Below are 21,001 nucleotides of genomic sequence, written 5' to 3' on the forward strand. Positions count from 1 at the left end.
TTAACATGTAATATTTATTTTTTAATTACATTTTAAATATTGATTTCATAAAGATTAATGAAATTGAAAATGATTATAATGATAAAATTTCAAAGAAGCATAATAGTATTTTATTAGGTATTAATAAGATTGGCTTAATTACATTAATATTTAATTTAAAATTTGTTCTTATAACTATTAAAAAATTTAATGATTTCATTTCAAATAAATAATGTTATTGATCTAGAATTTATATTTTTAAATATTTTATTTTAAATATTTTAGAATTTATATCTAGTTTGTGTTTTGGATATAAAATTAAAATTTTATTTTCGATTTAAAATTTAAGTTGATTTAAAATTTAAATTTAATTTATATAAATATTAAATTATAATTAATTAGATATTTTCTATAAATATTACGTATGAATCTTTTTCAGATTGATCTGGTCAATCTAGCCAACCCATACCACAATAATTGTGCCAAATAAGATTTAAAAACTATGCTTGTTATGACCAAAGACACATTTTCCCACTTTTCCTTCAAGTCTCCTGCAATCAATTATTGCATTCCCCTGTTGCCTTTGTAAATACGCAAGTTTGCCCTAAATGCCATTAATGTTGCAGGAGACTCGAAGGAAAATGTGAGAAAATGTGTCTTTGGTCATAACAAGCATAGTTTTTAAATCTTATTCGGCACAATTATTGTGTTATGGGTCGGCTAGCTGGATTAACCACATCAATCAATTCTGATCAAACCCATATCACATGTCAACTTTACTTACCTAACAGGATGTTTATGTCATGTCTAGCTCGGCACTAAAATTTGTACTTCTTTGCTCCTATTTTTATCTTCTTTTTTCTGTTAGCAGTTGAAGTCCCAAAGATTTAATTATAATATAGCAGGGTATTTCTGTCATGTCTTAATCCTCCTAAAGCATTTCACAGTATATATGCAGATCAACTTTGATCAGAGGCCATATCCAATACAATGTGAAGTATTTTTATTTCATGCTAATTAACTGTTACCAAACCTTTTAATTTTTGCTGGAAGCCATCTTACTTCACTTCGTAGCCATCAATTAATCTAGATGGAAGCTTAGCAACAAAACTTCATGCAATTGCTCCTCGTTAATTATTGGAATAAATCAATGATTTGATCCTATTAATTATGGATAGTTTTTATAGGAATATTTGTATCAATCTTACCTGTAACTTTGGATTAACTATGTCTCCTGAACTATCTTTTCGTATGCGTGTTGGTTTGATGGCCAGGTATTAACGTTAACGTAGAAGCTTTATTCATGGAGGACTGCTACCTGCCTTGCAGTTGAGGATTTACGTCGCCACTAATAGCAAATGCGTGACTAATTTCTCTTCTTAAGATTAAAAAGAAAAAGGCAACTAAACAAACGAGGGACTCTTCACTGAGTTACACCATGGCATCCTCTACCAAGATACTTCAAATTCCATCCTTTTTTTCTTAATAATAATAATAATAATAATAATAATAATAATAATAAACGTGGTCTGCTCCTTTTCTCAACAAAAAAGAAGAAGCTAGATGCAATCATTCATCTTCATAATTATATACAAGAAACTAACATAATTTTTTTTGTCCAAAAGAATTTTCACCAGGAAAAAAACATAAATTATAAAAAAAATAATTTAGATCTACTAAGAAAAAAATGATAAATCTTGAATAACAACTTAAATGTTTATTTAAAAGCCTTCGAATATAAAATTTCAAGTATATAAAAAACAAAACTTTTAGAATTTTCTACAAGTTTAAGATAAGAAATCATAAACTTGTTAGTATAAAACCACACAATTAATGAAAATCTCCTGCATCATTAACTATGGTTAATCCCTTTTTATTAATCAGTCAAAACCATTTTTTATTCTAATGTTTCTAATAATCAACAAAAAGGAACCAGAAAGGAGGACTATCCCATGTAAGATGCAGGCAGTGTTTCTACATTTAGTATTGAAGGATATCTGAACTAGTATTGAAGGATATCTGAACTAGTAGAGATATGTCCAAAACTAGTAAGTCCTTTAGCGCTTAGTACATTTCTGGGCAAAACATATGCCATACTCAGCTCCCATTGAGTCGATACTAAGTGCAACATCATGCCAGCATTAAAACCCAGAAAATAGCTTTTGATGAGTCCTTGTTAATGAAATGGACAAAAGAAGGAAAAAAGGAAGAAGCAATCAATGATTCTTGCCAACCTTTCACCAATGTTGGAAGGAAAACATAAAATTTGTAAGATATATAGGGTCCTTTACTTAATTTCGTACGGTCTCCGAATTAAATTTCCTTTCTGTTGTTTTGACTTGCATGTTATTGCTATATACCGCATTTAATTTTAAAGCGTTGCGAAGCAGACTTGGCATGAGGAGCTCTTAAAAGAATGTACATCTTCTTCACATTTGGTTGCACCATTAGTGTCTTCTCCATAAAAACTGCATTGATCATTGTAAGAAAAGATTAATCATCCATGTTGTAATCAAAGGTAAAGAAAGCGATGATGCCCAAAATTTGAAGCAGTTTGGAAGCAAGGCATGTATTTTGATAATTAGTTAATTTCTTGCTTTTGAAAATCTAAGCAATTCTCTTTAACCAAGGAAGTTGGTAACTAATACCTATAAAAAAAATCCTATTTTGTGACTTTAAGGGCTCTCGTATGTTTAAATAGATATTTGTTTAGAGAAAATACAATGATGTTTTAAAAAAATTCTAAAAATAAATATGAAATCAATAATAAAAATTCAGAAATAAGTGTTTAAAAGATTTATGGTGTATTTATAGTTTATAAATTTTATTTTTTTATAAAGAGAAGGGATTAAAATGTTATTTTTCTTTAATAGTTTTAATAAAAAAAATATCTAACATATATATTAATTAGAGATAAATATTCCTTAATATTAATAGAAATATACCGAGTTCCTAGATGATTTTTACATATCTAAAGATATAGTAAAAGTATAATCTAAAATGTAATTTAATACATGTAATTGGGAAATATATATATTGGGGAGACATTGAGCTATTTTCTAAAGATAAGGATAAGCTTCCGAAGACTAAGCTCTTCTCTGTAGCTAAACCTAGAACCAGTCACGTTACGTTACTGAGATCATAGGTTTTTAAGCCTTCGCTGGGTTTTGTAGACCTTTAAATTTGAGTTTACGAGAGCAAAACAAAGAAAGAGGATGTGAATTATTATACTCTTTGCTAAAAACCTAGTTGCACCTGTGACCAAAGTAGTCTTGTCCTTGAGAAACCAGAACTCCATTGCAAGAGAAGTAAGATAGAGATGAAAGTCTAAATTTTTGTGTGTTGATATGAATCTAAACACAAATGCTTTTGCCACTACCTAGCACTACTATTTCACATTGATATAGCGTGGCGGCGAAAGAGAGAGGGAGGGAGTCCATTTGCCGATGATCATCATTTGAAAACGTATTTTACCACCCCAGGAAAGTGGATATTAGTGAGGTAGTCTTCCCAGTCAATTGTCTTGGGATCAAACTAAAACGTATCGGTCTCTAAATTGTTCTCCCTAGCTGCCATTCGCAACTTCTCTGTGTTCAAGTCATCGAAACTGCGTCCGAGATATGAGCATATTATAAGAATTATACTGATCATGAACTGGTTAATTTTGTAGATTGACAGCAAGATTAATGAAGAATATACTTACACTCCCTGGAAGAACAAGTATGGCCTGTAAAGCTCCACTAATTTCATCACAAAATTGATCTTCCTATTGAGTTCACTATACTTGTCCTCAAAGAAATGGCAAAATGCCGTATTTGCTAATTCTAGTCCCTGTAAAAAAAAAAAACAAGTGATCGAGAGCAACAAATTGATTGATATGCAGGTATTAATTGTGGTGAATGTTTGAACAGATTAACCTTTAGAAATAGCAAATAACGAATAGCCATGTATCTGTGGAAGCTAGCCATGCTGCGTAATAATTTAACCCTGCCAACCTTGACAGGCTTCCCATCCTTACCAATCCAAGGTTTATTGGTGAAGTAATTAAAGCCACAATCTTGAAGATTAGTGTATCCCATAGGATTTCTTACTGACGATCCCACTTGATAAATTGCATTCTCGGATGGTCGATTAGCATGAGCCACCATGGACACAATTATCGCATTCACCACCATGTCAGCTGGTATCTGCACAAAGTAATACCTCAACATTTCATGTATTCTTCTTTCCCTTGTTACCAATTGAATATATATTCAATTCTATGACTGAAAAATGACATGACCAACTCCCCACATCAACGATTCCTGTAATATCCCCAAGAAAGCATGTTTTATGAAAATTTAATATTTTTTTATTGTTTAAAATTATTTTTAATATTTTTAAATTTTTTTATTATACTAATGTAAAATATAATCTTTAAAAAATAAAAAATATTATTTTAATATATTTTAAAAAATTAATTGTCATCACACTTTTAAACATTACTTTAACTTAAAAAAAAACTACAAATATTTAAAAATACATTTACTTGTAAGTCTACTAAGATTTTAGATGGACAAAAAAGATTAGTTCACCGGCTATATTATTTTAATCGGAAGTTTCTGATAAAAAAATAGACTTGAAACTTTCAATTTGAATATTTAATTAAAATATTTATCTAATTTTTTTATTTTAAAAAATATTTTAAAAGATAATTATAATCACATTAACAAACACTCCTCCTAGGTTTTTTGACAGAGCCTCCCTAACCCCTGTATTGTTTGTCGTTATCTAGTTATTTGTTTTCTGGGCTTGAGTTAAAAGTCAATGTCTTATCTTTCTCGTAGAAGTAGATTTCATGTCGGCTAGAAGAACATGGACAAGTCCATTTATAGTGAGCTCCTCCATGCCTAAGATATCATCATTTAATAGATGGTTAAAGCTAACCTCACCAGTCCATTTTTTTTTAATTGTTAGGAACTTATACATGACTTTATTAAATAAAATCTTGTCATTAATGCACCGTTGGGTTGCTGTGTCTAATTTATGTTCTCCATCTACGAGTAGTTAGCAAGTTCACAGGTCCGAAAATAAATAATTTCCATGCTTTCTATACATGCCTCTACAACCCTTAGAGGCTCAACGGGCTTAATATAATCAGTAGATGTAATTATTTTGAATTTTACTAGAGATCACGTCAAAAATGATTCTGAAGATATATCTTTGTTCAATAATAATAATTTGATATGTTTTTTTATTAAGTATTTTTTATTTAAAAATTCAGATATATTTTTTATTTTTCATATCAATGCAGGGCATTTTTAAAAAGTATCTAGAAAATTAAAATCACAGCAATACCAAATAAAAAGTTAAATAAATGTGATTTATTTAAACTTAATTTAAAATATATTTAATTTTAATATATAAAAATTGATATGAAAAATGAATACAGGACCCACGTCTACTTGTTCTGAAATTGAAAGTAAATTAGACGCTGTCGGGTGGGCACTTCAAGTCTATAAGATTTGAGTGGAAGTGGGTAGATGGCGTCTGTACACACGTCTTTACAAGATTTTGACTTTGAAAGATATCATCATGACGACACCCTTCAAAGCTCAAAATTTGAGTGGGTATTGAGCAGGTGGCGTTTTCTTACAGAAGAATCAACTCTAATTGCTTACAAATACACGATTATTTTACCCTCGGATTGTTTTACATTCTTCAAGGGCCGCCGAAAGAGGACGAATTTACTACTTGGCGACCCCTCTGCCAATTTTGGACCCAGGGCAGCAGCTAAAACAGTGGCCGAGAGCATAAATGCTAACGCCATTTCATGTTCGAACACAGTACTCACGTCATAGATCTCTCCAAGCAAATTAAAAGTGAGAGAAAAAAACGTCAGAAAGAAGTGAAGGACGTGAACTACATGCGCGATCCAGGACCAGCTACAGCCAAACATGCAGAAATGAACTGAAAATGCACCACAAGAACAGCAGAAGAAAGCAAGTATAAAAGCTGAAAACAGGAGGGTCCATCCTTTCAATCTTAGAGATGGGAGTTTCTAAATGAAGATCTAATTAACATCATGCTTTAAACTTGTACAAGGAATAAGAAAATTGGTTACAGAAAGCTATAAGTGGCCAAAATAAATAAATAAAAGTTAGCTAACAGAAAATGAGATTTCTTTGGTTACATACCCAGGTGCAGCATCAAAGAAGAGTTAAAAGAGATGCACCAGTCAATTCGCTACAATGAGGGTTTTTTCTCTCCAATACCATGGACCTTCTATCTTCCTTTGACCAGGAAAATGTGGATGACAAGATGAATCATGAGCCATATACGCACCCATATCCACTTCTGCAACGCCATGTGTCAGTCTGCTAATATCTTTAACATTAATCCTATTGGTTAGAAGCAGAAATCAAGAACCAGCTTCTCTGTCTAGTGAATCCTGAATATCTTGATCTGTTACCATCGGGCACAAATCTACTTCATCAATAGCCAGTGGAATATGGTCTGCTTCATCAGTTATAATCGGGGTTGGGTCCTCATGATCTTTCGCTGGTTGGGCAGGGTTTGTATGATCTACTGCTTGTGGGGCAGTGTCCATTTGCTCTGTTACTGGTGGATCACAATTCATTTGACTGGTTGCTTGTTGAGATGTAGTGGGTAACATGGGGTTTTTTTGGTCAAGGTTAGTTTCTACACTTCCATATTCAGACAAAAGATCCATGAACTCATTTAGTAAACGCTGGACTTTTCTGTTTGATGCCATTGCAGGAAGAATATCTTCTCTTAAGAGTTTGTGCTTTCTCATTCCCTGCAGAGTTATAAAGATCAATAAACAATGGCAAGAAAAACAAAATAAGATATAAAAGGGAGTAAACCAAGGAGAAATGCCCCCAAAGAGTTTTTGTCATGCCGACTTTTAGGGGGGGGGGAGTTAAAATTGGATTGAAGCATAAAGTTTCTATACACAAGCAGGAAGAGAGCAACTGAATGTACAATGCTCAACATGTAATCCTATGTGCAATGCTCTATGTAAATCACAGAATACAATATGCTGAGAAAAGTATGGGATTGGGACTAAATATGGTATATACACAAAGCCTTACAAGCACACAAGGATCCCAAGACACCATTTTTGTATCTGAAGATGTAGATTCAGCCATCCCAGTAGGAGGTCCAAGAAAGCTCTCACATGCTTCTCGTAATCGAGACTCATCTGCTTCTCTGCAAACAAAGTTACACTTATGTGAAATGAATAGATAGAAACAACCACGAAGGCCCCTTATGTATCACCTGTCATTCATAAACACGAGGGAAAGATAAGAAGAGTCTAATACAAAAGAAACACCTTGCAAGGAAGCGTATGTAAGATAGAAGGCACTGGCGATATTCATTAGGGGATTTTAAAGCTAAGGAGGATTCCAACTGAGCCTCCAAATGAGCTCGTGTCTGCACCCCATCATCTGTCACTCTGAAAACAGAACCAGCATGTGTCAAACACTAGAAGCTAGATGCATGGATCATAAAGTATGAACTCCAAAAGTAACATAAGAAAACCAGAAATATTGTGCAATGATTAACTGGGAAATTTGGTAGCTAAGCAAGGAAATTAAATTCAATCATCAGAATTTCAAGAGAGCCAGACTTGTTTCCATTCATTTTTCTCTGCTTCTTTTTTTTTTTCCCTTTTTTCAAAATAAATGAATTCAGCAGCAAGTAGCAGTCCAGAAGAATGTTACAGAGGCTGTGCACTATTTCTAGGCAGCGTTTTTTATATTGTGAAATCTAAGATTCAATTAAAAATTCAAAGAACAAAGGCAAATCATTGCAATGAATGAATACCTGCTCCAACTTGGTTTTCTGGCCAAATATTTCCTCACATCCACCTGCAATGCAGCTAACTCACCATTCTGAATCGAACTCAAATTCCAAGAGCTAGCAAAATTCGATGCAGGGAAGCAATCATCTGCCACTCTCAGCCAACACATAAGACTCGTGTCAAAGAGGAAGGCATGGCGTGTGGCCAGGACAACGAGAGGAGAACCAGATTTTGATAACTTCACAGATATAACCTTGATCATACCTGAAAGAGAAAGGAAAATACCATGAAGCATCCAATCTAGAAGCACATGCCTAAAGAAACATACACAAAAGTGACACCCCGCATAAAAGGATTTTATGAGCAGTGCGTGTTCCACATAAGACTTAAAAAGCTGCTCTGAAATGAGGCTCAAACATTATATTATAAGATACCTAACCTTTTGCAGAGTTTGGGTCTGAGGTAATTAGAGATGCCAAAGAATCCTGAAGGAGACAATTCCGACTAAACAGATCCCATACATACAAGGATCCCTTCCTTGTGACCAGCAACAGCTTCCAGCACTCATCACAATCAACAAAAGTTGCTGCAGATCCCATCATCATAGTGGGCATGGCACGTCTCCCGCACTTCGTGTAAACCTTCTCAAACATCAGCAGAACATTTATTATTATAAAAAAGCTTTTATAAATTTAAAGAAACATAATACAAAGATATTAGAAGAAGTTTTAATCAATTTAAAGAAACCTAATACAATATGGACTATAACTGCCAAAAAAGGAACTGTATCTACAACAAACAAGGACATCAAGAATCCACCACATTCCTTGTGATCTTGATGAAATATGAGTTGAAGCATGAATATCTAGTCTTTTATTACAGATGTATTTTCATGAAAAGAATGTACGAGAGATTAGATTACCAGTCCACCCTCAGTTTTAAGGGCAAACAAAATTTAAGAAAACTAAAATTAAGGTATTTTGATGTCCACTAGAAGGGACATATTCAAACCTTCCATCTTCTTTGGTAAATTGGCAGAACCATTCTAATCAATTAGAAATCTAAAAGGATGGAAAATACCCAAGACCATGATGTATTGTATCAAAACAGTGAGTTTAAATTCAGGCCCCCCAAATCCAAATTCACAAGGGCACAAGTCCAATTCCCTCCATGTGGCCAATATCCCCACGTGTGGTTACAGTGGTTCCCCTATTGAGAAGAGTATGTTTAAGAGCTGAATTCTTTAATTGTAGCCACATTGCCTTCACATTGGACTTCTTAATGTTTTAATCAACTAATAAAAAAATATATATATTAAAATATCAGCAGTTCCTTCTCAGTTATTTTGAAAAATCCATATACATGTGGATTGTTAAGCAAACGGACTAGCTTAACAGTTGATTGGGAATATTCCTAACACATACCCGAGTTGATAAAAAAAATCAATAAGTTGCTTTAAGGCAACTGGTGACTTTAAAACACTCCAGTGATCAGCAGAAAACTACATAATCATTCTTTTTACTATAAAAAATTATACTATATCCTTTTCATTCTCTGGAAAAGAGAACAAGTTTGTAATTTAATGCCAAGTTGAGAACAGTTCAAAACTTAAAACAGTTGAAGAAAAACAGTTTTGGGTCATTAGGATATGGAAGTTCAGTTACCTGTAGGCATCCATCTTCACACCCAACTGCCCAGAAGTTTGCATTTCCAGCTAAAACAGTAACTTTTCCTGAGATCCTATCAGACCAAAGAGTTTCAGCTCCTCTTGTGCAAACAATTTCTGTTTCTTCCATCATACTTGTACTCCCCACCCCAACAACATCATTCACTGCATGTTCTCTAGAACGAGCTTCCAAGCAAATTGGTGTGGCATCTTCCCCTAATTTCTTATCAAATACCCTAATTGAGAGAGGGGTGCTACAAGAACCAGAGGAACTAGATGCCTTTATCCCAGACTGTTGCACATTAATGCTTCCATCTCCTCCTGCAGATCCTGGAACCTTCTCAATGACCAGGCTCTCAGTAACAGTAGCCCTTGCATTGACACCAGAGCGCTCTTTTATATCAGAATTTCTGCCAAGTGTTGCCCTGATAGAACTCTCTCGCAAGCCACCATCAACAGGAACCATTCCATTTTCAACCTTTCTGTGATCAGATGCCGCAAGAGGGAAATCAAGAGCTTGAGACTGAGCGCCGCCGGTCATTGTTTCTGGTTGATTGGGCACTCCTAAAGCTTCTGGAATGATTCTCTTTCTACCATCAGCGCGTCTGTATTCTCTTTGTTTTACTGGACTAGAAATCCGAGCAGAAGCAGGCAATTTATTTAATCCATCACCAGCAGCTCCCACGCTCTTCTTCCCATCATCAAGGCGTGCCTCAGAAGTCTTTGCAGTGACCCCCAAGTCAACAGAAGATTTTACAGGTATTTGACTTTGCTGAATATCCAATGCCGTTTTTTTATTTGTTGTTTCTTTGGTTGATGCTTCAAGCAATAACTGTGCAGCACTCTCAGCTAGGTTTGCCTGTCTGCCTCTTACATCACCATAACGACTTCTTTTTAACTCATCAAGTTCAGTATCGCTTAGCCTGTGTCCAAGTTCTTTAGCATCAAAATGGAAAGTAGCCACCGAACCATCCAAGGAACATGCAAAAAGTGAATACCCATCAGGACTCCTGTTAGAAAAGAAAAGAAAAAATTGATAAAGAATCACAAAGAGGAATCCAAGAGCTAGAATCGTTAGAATAGAGAAAACAGATCCATAAAAATATGGTGGTATCTTTTCTGGAAATATCAAGTTTACCAGGATAAATCTACAACACTTTGAGTAAAGAAGTGCTTGGCCACAAAAAGAGGACGAGGACTTGCAGTCGTCCATACAGTTATAGTGCGATCTTGACTCCCAATTGCAATAACATTGTACGGCTGTGATTCTTTCCCTCCAATCTTTGAGGCCCCATTAGTCCACCCAACTTGTGCAGCTTTCAATTCCTGAGCATTGGTAAAATTTCTTCTAAACATTGAATGGTTAAACTTCACCACGATAATGGGGGCATTGTGTCCTAAGAAATCAAATGTGGCAGCCCATTCCCCTCTCTCAAGAACAGGTGCAGAATGCCTTGGCTTCTGAAAACCATGAGTTGTAGTTATAAAATGACCACAGGGGGACCATCCTAAGCGCCTGAAAAATGTAGATCCAAGCTAAAAATAGCACACTAAGGTTAGTGAATAGAAAATATGGAATAAAAGAAAATCAACCATTAAGAAAAATACATACTGATTTAGCCCAGTGGCCATCTGTTCTGTGAGCCAGACTCCAGTCACTTGTTCGCCATATAATAACTGTCTTATCATCAGATTGACTTGCTATGAAAGAGCCAATTGGATCCCAAGTAACTCCTTTAACCAGGCTCGAGTGACCTCTAAGAACAGCAGTGCAAATGCCATTGCTCATATTCCAGATATGGATAGTGTTGTCCAAACTCCCGCTAGCCAATATGGAGTCATCTGGAGACCAATTAAGATCCACCTACTTTAGGCATGGAAAAAAACTTCCCAATTAGATGACACTCAGAGGGGCAATGAGAAATTACTCTCGCGTATTAAGAGGGACATTTAAAACACAGTTTTTTAGGGGAAAAAATAAGCACGAAACTTGATTCAAAACAAATGTGTGAATGATTTCAATTTGTGTAGTTCTGTGTATAGTGTTCAGAAGCCAGTGTCTATCAAGGAAAATGACAGCTACCCCCCAAAAAAAAGGCAGCAAGAAACTTGATTAGAAAACAATTTGAGAGGATGATGAAAACTTTCATAGTGTGTGGGCGTGTGGGCACATGATCAGGAGCCAATATTTATTAAGGAACGTGACAGCTTATTTTTTTTGTAAAATGAGGCAGCAAGAAACTAGATTCAGAAACATTATAAGAGAATGATTTCACTTTCATGTATTGTCCAAGCTTTCCAGTAATAAAAGCAATTCCATTACCACATCTGCAGTGTGCCCTCTCAATGTCATTGCAACTTTCCAATTTTCAACATCAGGAGGCTCTCCGCTGCCAAACTCTGTAGTTCCTGAACCAGGCTTCCTTTCATGCACTAAAATCACTTGATCATCAGACCCAGATGCAACATACCGACCATGCTTAGCCCATCTAACACAATTGACTGACCCGAAGTGGTCGCGGAGAGTTGCAAGAAGCCTTTGTGTTGGTTCGTTAATTTCCAAGTTCCTGCTAACAGAGTTCATGTTCCATATCCGAACCTGCATGCGATTATTGAAAAAGGGAAAATGTCATAATTAAGTACTTGTAGAAATTACTGAATTTGATATGAGTACTAAATACAAAAAGAACAAACTCACAAGATCTCATTTAGATAGGAACCTTTGGTCATAATCATATGTGTACCAACATTCATGCACATTGAAGAAGGTGAAGCAATGTTGAGTGGGATTTTAAACTAAAAAATGCCTCCTCAATAATGCATTCAGGTAGGAAACCAATTAGTTGCATTACAATATACCAAAATCCATGAAAGGAACTGTGAAATCAAGAACATGGGAGTCCATGTAAAGAAGATGCACAGAATATCAGACCGCTACTACCAACCCTCTTTCATCATTATAAAGTTTAGATATTACTGTGAAGGCATATGTGTTGTACTACATAACAGCTATTCAATGAGCTTGCGTTTATAGCTCTAGAATTACCAGTATCCAGAAGAATAATGCCATGTTATCTTGGAACTTAGACGACTCAAAAACAATAGATATTTAGTTACCATTGCTTTTGGTGGTTGAAGCATTAAAAGTTAATCCAAAATAACACAAATTCATTCTAAGTAATTTGATTTTTCACACTGCTACTAGTAAGAGAGGTTAAACTTCATTTAGCAAAGACACAAATATAAATTCCTAAAATTAAAACGCTATAGGAAAAAGGAAGCAGGAACGTGCATTCAGCCAAATTAAACCTAGAAAGTACAAAATTTATAACAATTTGAAAAACAAAGGTACGTTACACTCTATAGCAAACTCTAATAATGGCATTACCTTAAACTGCATGAACAAATCATTATGAGTTCATGCTAAGTTAATTTGTGTAATTGTGCACAACTAACCAGGGATTTCTCTGCTAAGAAATCCTAAATAATGACGAATCAGAAGAATTCAATTTTCTATTATTTACTCTTCGAAACCAAACAGAGTATTTAAAGATGAGAAAGAACATACCTTGTGATCACCTCCGCCGGTAGCAAACCTGTGGCCACCAGGTTGAATATCAATGGAGAAAATTTGCATTCCCTCATGCCTGACCCAACTGGGTTTCTCCGCAATCATCTTATTTTAGTGGTCTATCTAACCCAAGAAGCAATCTTTTCAGTCTGTTTCTTCAAAACCCACCACAAGGGTATCAAAAGTTTATAACTTTTTTCAACACTAAAACATTCAATTACACTAAAGAGCCAAAACCCAGTTCACAATTGAACTTCCACTTCACTATAAACCAACAAACAAAAGGGTATCTTTAAAAAAAACCTAATGAGTCTTTATTAAGCTAATTGTGGTTGTTTCATCAAGAAATGACCTATGCAGAAAAAAAAATATCAAGAAGAGATCTTTTCTTCTCTGGCAACGGTCAAAATCTAAGAGCACAAAAGATTGCGTGAGTGTGTGTGTGTGAGAAACACGAAGAGAGAGAGAGAGAGAGAGAGGATGTGTCTTTTCTTGTGAGAGAGAGGAGGAGAGGGACGACTGTTGAGGCGTTGAGGAGTACAAAATTGGAAGAAAAGCTAAAAAGATTTCAAAGTAGAGAAAAGAAAAAAATAGGGTTTAGATTCGAAAGTGACAGGATGAAAGAATGGAGCTTTGTCTTATAAACGGCAAGTTGGGTTCAGCGTGATTCTTTTTTTCAGGCAGTGGCAGGAGTTCAAACTGTTGCAAAGCTTTTTCTTGTTGTACCATGATAAAGTCCTAATTTTTAACTAGCGGACAAAAACTAATATATTTTAGCCTATATATATTTACAATTATTTCAATTTGATTCTTGTATTTGAATTTTTTTCAACCCATTTGTTAAATTCATATTCCTATGTTATTTGTATCTTAATTCCCATGAAAGCTACAGGTTTCTCAAGCTATATTTTAACTCCAACTAGAATCTAAAACTTCCACGTTACCTTGTGAATTTTATTTATCAAAAAAATAATTTTTAGATTTTCCAAAATCTTCAAATAAAATGTTGTTTTGTTGAATTTACTCAAATTGCAAGCCTAGTTACCAAAGTTTCGAGACAAAAGTTTTGAAAAAGACATGAATATTACAGTATTTTCCTTCTAGAAGAATCTTCTCCTGAAAATTCATTTATATCTTATAGTTTTTATGTTTTGTAATCTTTTTTTTATTTGGTTATGACAAATAAAAGTTTTAGTATCAAGAAAATTATACATTAACTAATGTTATTATATTCTGTCTATTTTAGCAGTTTAATTTGGTGTTTGGTTAACTCAATTCCTGGCTCAAATTAAATTTTGAATTAAATTAGATATGCTTTCAGATGGTCAAAATTCAATTTGCTTTTATATATATATTAACTGCATTATTTTAAATTAATTTAAATTAACCCTATAAACTCTTGTTTAGAACTTCAAACCAACTTGGATTCAAGACTTTGATATCAAATAAGTGTTTGAGAATATTGTAATAGTTATTTTTAAAAAAAATTACTTGAAAATATATTTAAAAAATTTAAAAAATTTTTTTTAAAAAAAATTACTTGAAAATATATTAAAAAAATTTTATTTTTATATTAGCATATCAAAATAATTTTAAAAAATAAAAAAATAATTTTACACAAAAAAATTCAAATTTTACCTGACCTTCATTTAAAATGAAATACCAAATAGGGTTTAAGAGTATGCGTGATGTCAAAATTTCTATCTGACTTCTATATATTTAAAATTCATCATTTAGTAGAGTAGGAAACTAATTGAATACTACTTAAAGGTAGAGGGTGCATTTGTAGTTTGCAAAATTAAACTTGGCAGAATATGCTCGAAATTATTTTTGTAGCTCGAAACTAGATATGTTACAGATTTCAAAGACAGGAAGACATGAATTTCAAAACCCTTACAAAACATCAGACAAAGGAGACTTTAAAAATTCTCAAAGCCAACTCCCATCTACAACTCCACAATCATCAACCTCTCTTACAGCCCGACAATGTTGTCTTGAAACACCAATTAGGCTCAAAAGTAGCACACCACGTGTTCGGTAAAGATCCGCAAGAAGGCCTTGTGTACTACAATCACTTGCTTTTTGAATGCTCTAGGGAGAACAGAAACAAAGAGGTCGTCAATCTCTTTTTGATAATTCATCAAAAAGCTTATTCTTTATTGTTTGGTCGAAACTTTGGTGTTCGAGTGCATAATTATAGTTTAAAGTCTGGTTTTTTCGGAGAATGTTCGTGTTGGCACTGCACTTTTGGATGTGAATTTGAAGAATGAGAGTGTTGAAGAAGGGAGGAGAGCTTTTGATGAAATGGGGGAGAGGAATGTAGTTTCGTGGACCTCATTGCTCACAGGATATGCGCAAAATGGATTGAATGTGGAAACGATGGAATTGTTTCTTAGAATGTAAGTGGAGGGGATTAAGCCGAATCCTTTTACATCTCTGCCGTTATTGGAGCCTTGACAGATGAAGGAATGGTTGAGAAGGGAATTCAAGTTCATAAAATGGTGATAAAAAATGGATTCGGGGCAGCTACGTTTGCTTGCAATTCTTTGATTAATATGTACTTCAAGTCAGGGAAGATTAGAGATGGTAGAGGTGTTTTTGATGGTTTGAATGATAGGAAAGCTGTTAGTTGGAACAGTACGGTTGCTTGTATGGTAACAAAGAGTGGGTTGTATATGATAAGAATACTAGGACAACACAGATGCTAGCATACAGTAAGTGTGGGGAAATGGATAATGTTTCCAAGATACTCCCTCTGATGGATGATTAAGTGCGAAATGTGGTGTCACGGTCAGCCATGATTAGTGGGTACTTGCAGAATGGAATGGCAGAACAAGCCCGTAATCTGTTTTTCCAAGTGAGTAGGGTAGGTGTTAGACCAAATGATTTTACCTATTCTACTATACTTAAGTCTCAACCAGGAGTTTCTCCTTTTGAGATACACGCACAAGCCATCAAAAGCAATTATGCTAAGTCACCATCTGTTGGGAATGCACTCTTAAATGCTTATGTCAAACGAGGGAATGTTGATGAAGCTTCAAAGGTTTTTCAAAGCATAGACGAGAAGGATGTGGCATGGACGTCGGCATTGATTAATTTCTGGATATGCTCAAATAGGAGACACTGACGGTGCCATGAGGATATTTGTACAAATGGAAAAGGAGGGGAATTAAACCGAATGAGTATACCTTCTCTGTTATCATTAATGCATGTGCAGCTCCTGCAGGGGAGAACAAGGGAAACAGCTTCATGCCTGGTCAATTAAAACAAGATTCAATATTGCTCTATTTGTTAGTAGTGTTCTTCTTACCATGTATTCAAAGACAGGGGACATTAAAAGTGCATATAAAGTTTTCAAGAGGCAAAGGGAGAGAGATTTAGTGTCATAGAATTCCACTATCTCTGGATATGCACAGCATGGCTATGGGAGGAAAGCTCTTGAAATATTTGAGGAGATGCGGAAGCATAACTTGAAGATTGATGGTGTAAAATTCATCGGCGTCATTTCTGCCAGCACGCATACTGGACTAGTGGATGAAGGTCAAAGATACTTAAATATAATGGTGAAAGATCACCATATTGAGCTTAGAATGGAGCAATAGTCTTGCATGGTTGATCTACGTCGCCGGGCTGGAATGCTTGGGAAAGTCATGGAAATCATAAATGGGATGCCATTTCCAGCAAATGCAAACGTGTGGCAACTCTCTTGGCTGCTTCCCGTGTTCACCGTAATCTAGAGCTGGGGAAACTTGCAGCAGACAAGCTCATTTCTCTCCAGCCACAAAATCCAGCTTCATATGTCTCGCCATCTTTTATGTGTGCTCTTCGGTTAGGAACTGGCAAGAAATTGATGGGCCAGAAGAAAGTGAAAAAAGTATCAGGGTACAGCTGAATTGAGGTGAAGAAATGGACTTCCCTTGTAAAACGTGCTAAGCGCTTGGATTCCTAGGTATTTGTTTTTTTAAAAAAGTTGTTTGTCTTTTAAATTAATTATTTTTTATATTTTTTATCTAAATTTCTTTAATTTATATTTAAATTAATACTTTTATCTCTTTTATTTTTTTTAATAATTTCTTTTAAATAACAATTATATCTAATACTTTTATCTCTTTTATTTTTTTTAAATAATTTCTTTTAAATAACAATTATATTTTTTTAGTTATATATTTAAATTTAAATTTAAAGAGTTTTTTTTATTAATCTATAATTTTTTTATCTTTTGTATGGATGAATTTTAATTTTTAAATAAAAAATTATATTTAGATAATATTGCTAATATATTTAATTTTGTATTATTTTTTATTTTATTTAATGAATTTAATTTGTATCTTTATTTTCATTATTATTTACTTAAATAAAAATATTATTTTAATAAATAAATTTAGTAAGTATGATAAGATGAATGTCTTATTTTTTTTAGATTAAATATATTAATATATATATTTATCTTTTAATTTTTTAAATTTTATTTTTAGATATTATTAATAACATTTTATTTATTTATTTATATAATTTTCAACTTATTTGATTATATGTATATATAAAAAAATTTACTTGAGCTTAGATTTTTAAATTATATAAATACATTGAAAAACCATTATATATATATATATATAATTTTCTTATAAAATATAAAAATATATAATCTAACAGTTAAAATAACAGAATTAAAGAACAACAAATAATTGCACATGACCCTTCATATTCGTAGAGCCCATTTGCTGTGAAATTTTATTTATTTATTTATTTAAAATTAATTTTTTAAATTATTTTAATATATCATATTAAAATATTTTTAAAAAATAATATTTTAATATATTTTTAAATACAAAAACACATTAAAAAACAATAATTACAACACTAAGAAACATCCCACTTGCTTGTTCTCTGCCTCCAGCTCTTCTCAATCGTGTCTCCTTAAACTTGGAGTGATCAGGTTAAGGAAACCTTATCCAAACACGTACTATCTTTTTTCAACTCCCGTCTGTTCCCCTCCTTAGTCAATCAACTTTCCCTGCCTACACGCCACCTGTACAACCCTATCAATAGCCACTAAGATGTCGTCACCATCATGACTCACATCACATCACTCTGCCACGTCATCGTTATTCATACTTTATAAAGATAAGCTAGCACACCGATTGATATTGTGATCACGACCCTGGTGACATTCGAACGGCCAAGATTATTCTATTTCAAGCTCTCAAGTTACCAGATAAACGTCCTTGTGTGCACGTGATAAGGAAAAAAAAAAAAAAGCGCAGTTGAAAGAGCGTTCATTTGCCGCGTTACACTATTCTCAGTCACCTATTTTAAATTTTTTTCCTTTGCATAAAAATAAATTAAAAGATTAATTATTATTAACCATTATTCTCTTTCTAGAAGTCTTCTGCAGCCATGATCATCTCGTACGAACAAACAAACGGCCGTTAACGGCGTCGTCGAAACCGACACGCCTACATTTCACAGCGTCGACCGACGGCGGGGTCGCCGGTGAGGGATTGACAGTCCGGCGGTACGGACCGAACCATTTGTTTTGCATGTAACGGTTTTTTCTCCAAGGAGGTAGAGACAGCTCTCGACTCTTCAACGATCTCTTAGAGGCGTCACTGATGCTCTTCACGATCGTCTTCAAATCCTCACTTCTGCCTACAAAAACACGAGGAAGAGAGTGCAGAAGCTTCAAGAACTGACTCGTAGGTCTCGCAATCTCAAATTGAGAAGCGAAATCGAGATCCACCACGTAACGGTTTTGCAATGTGGAGGATTCTGATTGCACCACGTCGATAAACTCGTATCCACCGGCGGTTAAACCACCGCCACCAGAAGATTCCCATTTAGTCTTACAGATCGCTGCATTGTGTCCTAACTCTCTCAGGAAAGACATCACTTTGCGCCTCAAAACCGGTCTTTGATTGATGAAGCACGAAAAAGCTTCCATCGCTTTCGAAACATGAGCGGATAATAAATTCCTGTATGAATCCCTACTACCTGATCTCAGGATACCTTCCACGAAATCCTTACAATCGGCGACTGAGTCAACTCGATCTGAATCCGACTCGTAACCATTAACTGAGTCGTGAGTTAAATCTGAGTCGTCACTCTCAAGAAAGCCGTGAACGAGCCCGGACAAACAAGGTAAGCCGTCGTCGTCGTCTGCTGAGTGTTCGCTACCGCTACTGACATAACTGAGTTGCCTGCCGACGAGTCGAGCCTTAGCTTTATCGTCAAGAGGATCGGTAACTCGCTTCGCTCTCACAAAACCTGACATATTCCTTTTTCCAGTTTTATCCTTTTTGTTTTCAAAGTTTTGTTTTTATTTTTTTGAAAGCAGCTAATGTAGATGAGTATAAGGAGAAGAATTGAGGGTCTGAGTGGCTAAGCATAAATTAAAGCTTACAAGACAGGTTACATGGAGAACAAGAAACATGTGATGTGAGAAGCTTTATAAAGAGAAAAGGGAAAAGAAAACTTAATTATTTTCTTAAGAAGATAAGATAAATTAATTTTGGGAAAGGAATTTGGCTGGGAATATTCGGTGGAAGTGTTATTAATTCATTGGGATTCGTTACTTTTTTTCAGTATTTGGAAAATGGGATGAAATTACTCGAACAAAAGGAGTGAAGTGTTAAAGAGGAAAAGAGAGGATATACGGGGTGGTATCCGCTTAGGGAGGAGTGTGTGGCAAGCATATCCAACGGCACCTAGGGTTTATTCCAGTTGCACTACTAGGTTACATGGAGGGATAAGATTTTGCAGTGATTGGTGGGGCCATGATTTGAAACGTGGATTTAATGGAGACGCATCGAGAGATATGGTGGGGTATAAGATTAGTCTGCCTCTTCAGGGCAGGAAGGGTGAGGGCTGGGGAGTCTAGCCGTGAAGTTTGCTGTCTTGATTTGAGAAATTTGAGTTTTAATTCCATTCGTGTTTTTTAGTAACTTGAATAAAATATTGATATGTTGATGAACTTTTTAATGATAAAGTTAATCTGATGGCCCGTAAATTAACTGTTATCGAGGTCTTTTCCCAGGTCAATTCTTAAATTGAATCTAACAACTATGGAGTCCACTAACTACTAACCTGTGGGATTTCCGTGAGATTTCACTTGGAATTGGATTGTAATTAACCATGTGATTGTGATCATATTCATTGCAGGATTAGCCAAAAATTACTTAGGATTTAAGAAAGAACTGTTTGAGCTGTGAGTTTTGTTGAAACAACTAACTTACTGCCATTGATTATTGCTTAGTTTATTGCCGCCGGACTCCGAGATGGCCTGTAAGATTTCAAGATTGCTGAAACATGTGGGCAAGACATATTGAGCCCGTTTGGCTCTGCAGCTGCGGCTGTGTTTTTATTTAAAACACAATCATAGCTGTTTGATTAGAAAAAATAAAGGTATATATATTAGGTCCTATATTTTTTTTCGTTGAAAACGTAGAATTTAAAAAACAAGAATTACTTGTTTTTTTTACTGTTCACGCAATTTGTATTGAACAGTGCAATTACGTGAACAATGCATAGTGGTGTACTGTTCAAGTGAACAGTGCAAGAGAATTGCACCGTTCACTTAAAAATAGTGAACAGTACAATTTTCTTGCACTGTTAACTACGTGGATACTTTTATATATATATATATATATGTATATATACATTTAGATTATTAATTTTTTTAATCATTTTTGTTAAAAAAAACTAATTTAGAGCGAATTTTATTAATGATAATATTTTATCTAATTTTATTATACGCTAAAAAATTATAAAAATTATACTTCTTGTCGGATGTATATAATAACAATAGTTAAATCCATAATATTAAATTAAAAATCATCAATATTAATATATATTTTTTTAAATTATTTTATAACCTCAATTTCAAAAGCATTCTTAACCAAACACATTAAACTACTTTTTCTTCAACCTTAATTTCAACCACAGTTTTAACTAAACACCTATTTTTTCAAACCAATCTCAA

General features: G+C 34.2%; 2 protein-coding genes and 2 pseudogenes across 3 annotated transcripts; 1 reads left to right on the forward strand and 3 right to left on the reverse strand.

Moving 5' to 3' along the window:
* Positions 1–3,257: 3,257 nt before the first annotated feature.
* LOC105139992 (fatty acyl-CoA reductase 3-like) lies at positions 3,258–4,314 on the reverse strand (annotated as a pseudogene).
* Positions 4,315–5,967: 1,653 nt separating this feature from the next.
* LOC105139978 (protein HIRA-like) lies at positions 5,968–13,727 on the reverse strand. Of its 2 annotated transcripts, XM_011046637.1 has the most exons (10): positions 13,021–13,727; positions 11,776–12,051; positions 11,065–11,316; positions 10,591–10,988; positions 9,451–10,462; positions 8,226–8,427; positions 7,810–8,050; positions 7,316–7,438; positions 7,074–7,191; positions 5,968–6,778 (listed from the first exon to the last, which is right to left on the reverse strand). In XM_011046637.1, the coding sequence occupies exons 1-10, from the start codon at positions 13,126–13,128 to the stop codon at positions 6,380–6,382; spliced, it is 3,129 nt and encodes a 1,042-aa protein (XP_011044939.1). In that variant the 5' UTR covers positions 13,129–13,727; the 3' UTR covers positions 5,968–6,379. The 2 variants fall into 2 exon arrangements, with proteins under 2 accessions (XP_011044939.1, XP_011044947.1); XM_011046645.1 differs by lacking the exon at positions 13,021–13,727 and having other exon boundaries at positions 11,065–11,319; positions 11,776–11,864.
* A 1,145-nt stretch (positions 13,728–14,872) lies between these two features.
* Positions 14,873–16,949, forward strand: LOC105110975 (pentatricopeptide repeat-containing protein At2g27610-like; annotated as a pseudogene).
* Positions 16,950–18,361: 1,412 nt separating this feature from the next.
* On the reverse strand, positions 18,362–19,747 carry LOC105140000 (uncharacterized). Its single transcript, XM_011046659.1, has one exon. It carries the CDS (start codon positions 19,292–19,294, stop codon positions 18,425–18,427), a length of 870 nt encoding a protein of 289 aa, XP_011044961.1. The 5' UTR covers positions 19,295–19,747; the 3' UTR covers positions 18,362–18,424.
* Positions 19,748–21,001: the final 1,254 nt, after the last annotated feature.

Source organism: Populus euphratica, unplaced genomic scaffold (assembly GCF_000495115.2).
Source record: "Populus euphratica unplaced genomic scaffold, PopEup_1.0 scaffold3.1, whole genome shotgun sequence".
NCBI lineage: Eukaryota > Viridiplantae > Streptophyta > Magnoliopsida > Malpighiales > Salicaceae > Populus > Populus euphratica.

What these genes read in the sequence shown, in the direction of transcription:
- LOC105139978 (XM_011046637.1), bottom strand. Translation starts at nt 13,128, where the DNA reads ATGATTGCGGAGAAACCCAGTTGGGTCAGGCATGAGGGAATGCAAATT. An exon ending in CCGGCGGAGGTGATCACAAG is followed by an intron (nt 12,052 to 13,020) that starts GTATGTTCTTTC and finishes AATCGCATGCAG; the next exon opens with GTTCGGATATGGAACATGAA. An exon ending in TACATACGCTTCCTTGCAAG is followed by an intron (nt 7,192 to 7,315) that starts GTGTTTCTTTTG and finishes CTTTGTTTGCAG; the next exon opens with AGAAGCAGATGAGTCTCGAT.
- LOC105140000 (XM_011046659.1), bottom strand. Translation starts at nt 19,294, where the DNA reads ATGTCAGGTTTTGTGAGAGCGAAGCGAGTTACCGATCCTCTTGACGAT.